General features: G+C 35.2%; 1 protein-coding gene across 1 annotated transcript; it reads right to left on the bottom strand.

Moving 5' to 3' along the window:
• Positions 1-1,373: 1,373 nt before the first annotated feature.
• On the bottom strand, positions 1,374-6,334 carry LOC109242009 (proteasome subunit alpha type-5-like). Its single transcript, XM_019408836.1, has 9 exons — positions 6,169-6,334; positions 5,979-6,060; positions 5,813-5,893; positions 5,305-5,418; positions 5,105-5,206; positions 3,496-3,554; positions 2,413-2,515; positions 1,738-1,803; positions 1,374-1,656 (listed from the first exon to the last, which is right to left on the bottom strand). Exons 1-9 carry the CDS (start codon positions 6,180-6,182, stop codon positions 1,564-1,566), a joined length of 714 nt encoding a protein of 237 aa, XP_019264381.1. The 5' UTR covers positions 6,183-6,334; the 3' UTR covers positions 1,374-1,563.
• Positions 6,335-6,937: the final 603 nt, after the last annotated feature.

Here is a 6,937-nt window from a genome sequence, read left to right on the forward strand (position 1 = left end):
TTTAATTTGATAGCAAAAAAGGTTTTTTTTCCTCAAAAATCGGAATAATATTCATTACTACTTAGTAGTAGTTCTGTCATCATTCATCGAAAGAAAACACTTAGATTTTTTATTTAAACTATAGCCGAAGCATAAATGGGGCTCACGCCCTCATTGCACGAAAGTCAAAAGTATATGTGCTAGGACTTGCAATTACTCGCCCATGCTAGGATTAATTTGATGGAGTACTCCTTCATTGACTCTCTTGCTGTAACTTGCAGAGCTAGAAATTTACTCTTGACCATTAGTGGCAAAAAGACTAGATGTTGGGATTGCATTTTGCTTTAAGGAACTACTAAATGAAAACTAGGAGAGTTGTAGACTGTTCCCGTAAAAATTTATCCGTACGAAATGTTTACACCAAATTAAATTTAAGTGATTTAATGTATGAATATATATACTAATTAACCGTGATTAAGTGAACAATATGTATATACAAACACATGCTTACATATTTATAAATTTAGTGTAAACCCTCGATGCAAATGAGTTTTATCGCCTTTCACGAGTCTTATCGCTTTTTATTTTGGCGATCGAAGGAATGTTAGGAGGAAAAGGTTTACCATCACATTTTTTTTGTTACAATAAGAAACTTCCTCTCACCTTCTTGACGAGTGGTAGCAAAACCAACCACAAAAACAAAGGGATACGAAAGCAAAAGAGACCAAAGAGGAAGCATATTAAAACAGAAATGGAAACCCAAAAAAGGATAAAATATATGCATTTCTATAAATGATCATCAGAAAAGATTTGTTCCATACGAACCATGCATTTCAAATCTCTACATAATAATAAGCCGGCCATTGTTTCAAACTTTACAAAAACTAACTGGGCGTTCGGACATAAGAATTGTAAAATTCCAAAAAAAGGTGGAAAAAATTTCAAGTGAAAATGATATTTGAAATTTAGAGTTGTGTTTGGACATGAATATAATTTTGGATTGTCTTGAAATTTTGTGAGTGATTTGATTGAAAATTTTAAAAAACAGCTTTTTGGAGTTTTTCAAATTTTCAAATATTTTCAAAATGCATCTTCAAGTGAAAATTGTAAATCTTATAAATAAACACTGATTTCGAAAAAAAATGAAATTTTTTTGGAAAAAAGGGAAATTTTTTTTTATGTCCAAACGGGTTATTTAAAAAACACCTTTTTTCAAACTTTGCGAAAACCAAAAAACAACTCCAGGGGTGTTTTTCAGTTTTGTTTTTTATGGTGTTTGGTTGAAAAGGTTTTTGGAGAGAAATTTTCACTCTTTGAAAACAAGAAACGCCTATTGTCAAAGAACCAGAAAACTGAGACATTTTCTTCAGGATGTAAAAACCAATCCCACTTCATAAGCAACAAGGAGGGATGGACCAAAAAACTCTTAAATCCTTGAGCAAATAATGTAATGAACATATAGAAAACACTGTCTCAATCAATTTCCAGCCCTGGAAGAAGGAAAATACAATAAAAGAACTCCAGGGGCAAGCAAGCATTGTCATACAAGAAAAATATCAGTAACGAGCGTGATAGCATTCTTTCTTATAGGCGGTTGATAACCTCTTCCACCTCAGATGGTGAGTACAGATGGTAAGTTGGAGATACCCTTGCAATATCAACATTATTAGGAGTCACCTGCATCAAACAGTTGGAGCTTTTCAACAAATACAAAAACAAAGAATAAGATTATGAAAATAAAAACATCTTGAACCTTACCTTCTCTTCCATCACTTGCTTAAGAATAGACAGTGCTATGGTTTCAGCCTCTTTAAGGGTAAGGTCCTGCAGAAATAGCAGATAATGGACTTTAGATCAGCTTTGAGATCCACCTGCCACCTACACTTTGGATTCATGGGTGGCAGGTTACTGATTTTATAATCGAAGAGAAGAGGGAGTGGCTTAGGGGATGAAGGACTGGCTAATAGCATCAAACAACCCCAGGCAGCTGCAGAATGGACCAAAATTTTGAAGATGGGACATGAGATTTCTTGAATGTTCAGTTGTACACATCTATTTTCAGGACGCGGAAGGATAGTGTGCTTGTTTGGAAGCATACAAATGGGTAAGCCCATCACCATCCAAACTAGCTACTCAACCTAATAAGGTCAGACATCCGGTTTGAATCTGAGCTATCTAGGGGGAAAATAAAAGAGATCACATAAACCCTCTACTTCTCGGGCTTCCACAAAGGGTACTTCATAATGAGGAACTCATGAAAGTTACTGAGCGCTCCAGCATCCGAACATTAAAGGAGCAGTGGAAAGAGAATAGGACCAACTATTCCAGCATGTTCCATTAGTAACATTTCATTCGACCTAAAGCTGCTGCAGAGTGCACTGAAATTATGACGATATGGCATGGTTTCACTAGAAAAATAGGAAAATTGGGTACCTTGTTATATTGCTCCTGCAAAGAGCTGTCAGCACCTTCAGAACCTGACCCAATAGCTTTAGCATTGCATTGCCAGAATGTACCAGAAGGATCAGTGTAGTACCTGCAGATAAAATTTGTCTAAATTTAATATCTAGAAATTATGTCCCTTGGTACCCATGATCAGGGTTTAGGAAGTAATGGCATCCGAGAACTTGAATAAACTATGTACTGTTAATAGTATGTTTATGAAATTCTGAATCGCATTCTATTCTTAGGAATAAATATAGCCAGAAGTCGGATTTAGCAGTTCACACAACAAAAGCCCAACTTATCATTTCCAAGAATGTGATTTGTTGACTTGTTGAGTATTTCATATTCAATTAAAACTAAAGAACTTTTCAACTAATTGAAATATAATTCATTTCACATAAAAGAAAAACTCAATGTTTATCGAAAATGTTTCTAAAGTTAAACAAGTGATGTTCATACTATATTAAGATGATTTGTATGCATTGTAGATTGACTTAATGAGATTTAAAGAGTACACTGGCAATTGAAAAGGAGTTTTGAGCCCATATAGTTAACAAATGGGTCATGCACAGGGATATGACTTTTCCCATCCAAAAGTTAACATTGTCATGATGAGGTTACTCGTTTATGTTAAAGTTAAGGTATTACATGTACAACTCAAAAAAGTAAGACAAAGAACGTAGGACCCCTAAAATGAGGCACCAAAAAAGCAATTTAGCCTATTAGGTAATAAGCATGAGGCTTAATTGTCATAAGTAAATTAAGTGAATGTTATTAACTTCATGGACATCGAAACTTGTAAGTCCACGAATTTAGCATTAATGCATCTGAGATGTGATAGAATTGGACGTCTAAATATTTTTTGTTTTCTTGGAATCCAAGGTGCATAAGTCCAACTTAGACAAAGTCAAAGCAGACATATTCGGAAACAAATTTAGGAAAAGAAGTTTCTGAAAGATGATATCATGACAGCTCTATCAGACTTGATTCAATACCAAAAGAGAGAAGAAAATAGAGAAAACAAAATATCAAAGTTTCCAATACTATCATAGAAGAGATGAAAAAACTTACAAGCTGGGACCATTCTCATCATGACCAGCAATGAGAAGGGACACACCAAAAGGTCTGGACTGCATAAAACAAGCGAGATAGACTATTAGTGCATAAAGGAGGGAGATCTGAACTTAGAGTACTTAAAAGATAACAAGAAGCTTGTCTATTCCTGCTGATAAGTAAGTCAATTATAAAAACTATGCGAAGACTCTCTATTTCTGTTTATAAGTTTTTTCAACAGCACTAAGATTCTCCAGACATCCAACTTTTTAGAATATATTAGTATGAAATAAAACAAGGGAAACGAAGAACTAGATCAGCACAAGAAAGTCATTAGAGAAAATGCATGCAACAGAATAAAATCAGAATTAACCAGGTAACTCCAATCAGATTAATTCATACATGGAACCGTTATAGCTTATCCATAAATAAATTAATTAACTAACTAATTAAATCATAAACAACCATTTGCCGGTTCCCCCCACCCACCCACCCACCCACCACCAACCCCTCTTTTCCAATTCCTTTTTTCCATGATAACAAACGGGCTAAGTTCCAAAAATAAATCAATGCCAGCTGCTCTTACCTCCCTGTAACAAAAAGTTCATCTTAAAGCGAGCTTATCTTCGTCCAGCCTACACTATGTAGAATCAATTAAACAGCTATTTTACACCATTTTAACTTCATGAATTCTTTACAGGCAAAGTGCATTAGTATCTTGCATCCATTTTCCTTGGAATATACTAGAATGTACAGAAAAGCATGCCCTTATATAGTTAATGAATTATTATAACAATCCTAGCACCTAGGAGGATCATAGACCGAACAGCCAGCCTCTAGATCTATCACTACCCAGCTGGCATATTTTTATATAGTGCAGACTGCAGAAGCATTAGAGATACATTTACAAATTGAGAAACAGACAAATAGAGAGATGAGCACTACCTGTGGGGGGGGGGGGGGGGGGGGGGGAATATAATGATCACTAACCTTTTCATTCTAAAGTCAGCACAAGCAATGTTCAGAATCACTTGGGCTACATGCACAAGTCCTTTAGTGAGACACAAAGAGGAGAAAACGAGAATTATGACTAATTAATTATATATTTTCAACTTGTTTCACATGAAGTAGTGATAAAAAAAGGGCAGCCCGGTGCACTAAGCTCCCTCTATGCAGGGCGTCCGGGGAAGGGCCGGACCACAGGGGTCTATTGTACGCAGCCTTACCCTGCAGTTCTACAAGAGACTGTTTCCACGGCTCGAACCCGTGACCTCCTGGTCAATGACAACAACTTACCGGTTAGGCCAAGGCTCCCCTTCACATGAAGTACTTGATGGTTTTCTTAAATTAAAAAGGAACATCACAATCCAAGCACCAATGAACCTACTTATTCACTCGATGAAATTACCATACTAGCAGCCAAAAAAAAAAATCGAAATTCCACTTCATACAAGGTCAGCTGCTTAGCTCCAACAGATTCTAATAAAAAAATAAATAGGGATTAGCTAAAGATAAAATTGGGAATTCAATGATGCTTTCTACAAAATTAGGCACCACTAATTTTAACTGAACGATAGTTGTTCAGAGAGAAACAAAAAGTACTACACCAAAATAAAAAGAATCTCACCATAGATTCTTCATCACCCTCACCAAACCGCAAGGCTAAATCACAGAGAGCTTGTGTAGTGGACTCAACAGTCATGGGCTCACCATAAGAGAATCTATGGTTCTATTGAAAGAGGAAGGGAGGACAAAACAACAAGCCCAAGTAAGCAATTTACCACTAGCATAAAAATACTTGAAGGTCGAAAAAGTTGACCCAAATACCTGAGTTTCAACTCGCGCATGTTCCACAAGAGTCCGTGCATCAGCTATCAATCCACTCATTGCACAACCAATATGCTCATCAATTTCCATAATTTTCTCCACGCTGCTTGGCTCCTATAATAATATCAAAAAGGTGCCATGAATGAAGAACACACAAAATAAACTGAAGTTATCAGGCAATTAACATGTTCTCTAATTTGAGTCGTAGCCAAGCAAGCCATAAACAAAAAGATTATCATTCATCATCATTAAGATCCCCAATCTTTCCACAAATCCATAATTCAATTTACTAGGTAAAGCTCTACCACAAATCCTAAATAATTCAACTTTTCTCTCAATTACAGTCCAGGAAGAAGTAAAAATTAGTTCTTGATACCACAATGACTTGTGAAGTCCAATGCACAAAAACATGAACCTAATCATCAAAACCATATGGAAGTACTAACATATAACCGTCCCCAAATAATAATAATTAAAAAAAATAATAGCGAAAACAAGGGTTACAAACCAAAAGAGGTGAAGTAATGCGCTTCTCCACAGCAAGAACGACTCCTTCCTTAGTCTTTAATCCAATTGCAGTTGAACCCAGCTTCAAAAATTCGTATAAAATTCCACAATATCCATCAGCTATTTCAGTCCCCAAAGAAAAAAGTTTACACTCAAAAAATTTTTACCTTGATGGCTTCAATAGCATATTCAACTTGAAACAACCGGCCTTCAGGAGAGAAGGTGTTAACACCTCTATCGTACTCAGTTCTTCACACCCAATTTCCAAAACACAAGAAAAATACAAAATCATTCATTCTGATTTAGTTGAAAAAAACAAGATCAAGAATTAAGCCCCAAACAAAATGCAACTTTTACCTAGTGAGAAACATTTCTATGTTGATATTTGTTATAGATTCAGAATCTCTATGCAGAGAAGTATTGTAATAGCTTTGCCCAGTTAAACCGAGTTCTGTTTGAACTGGAGATAACTTTTTTTTTCTTCCTCTTCTTTAAACTTGATTAGCAAGCCATATTTGCAAGCAAAGGTCTAATATTTGGAATTTGGACTGTTGTTTTACTTTTTATTGGATGGAACTAAGCCCATTAACTTGGAAAGGAGAAGATAACAGTTTTGGGCCCAAAAAATGCCTTGGGCTCAAAGTGAGAACACATTCAAGGGAGATTTACACAAATAGTCACCCATATTTACTATTTACTTTTTTAGCCATATATATAGGGGAAAACTACCCTATATACCTACCTAATCAAAAGTAATTACCCGTAATTACCCATTTTAAAAGTAATTACATCATATACCTATTCTATTACAACTAATTACCCGCCCATTCAATTCTCGCTTGCGATGGACATATCTAATTTAAGCAACAAAAGTATGAATCCTAAAAAGAAGCCAAAAAATAGTTAGCTTTTTTCAACAGTGGGCAGTGTTGTTAGTATTGTACCTTTTTCTGCTATCATCACCTTTTTTTTTTATTTGTGCTCCATAATTTATTTTATTTTCTAAAAGTAAAACAAAAAATAATATGTACTATATAACTAAAATTTGAATTTTCATGTGTGTTGAAGTGTTTGTTGTTGGAATTTATTAGGTATTGTTCTTTGATTATGACATTAATGCTAATTT

This window comes from Nicotiana attenuata, unplaced genomic scaffold (genome assembly GCF_001879085.1).
Source record: "Nicotiana attenuata strain UT unplaced genomic scaffold, NIATTr2, whole genome shotgun sequence".
In the NCBI taxonomy this organism is placed as follows: domain Eukaryota; kingdom Viridiplantae; phylum Streptophyta; class Magnoliopsida; order Solanales; family Solanaceae; genus Nicotiana; species Nicotiana attenuata.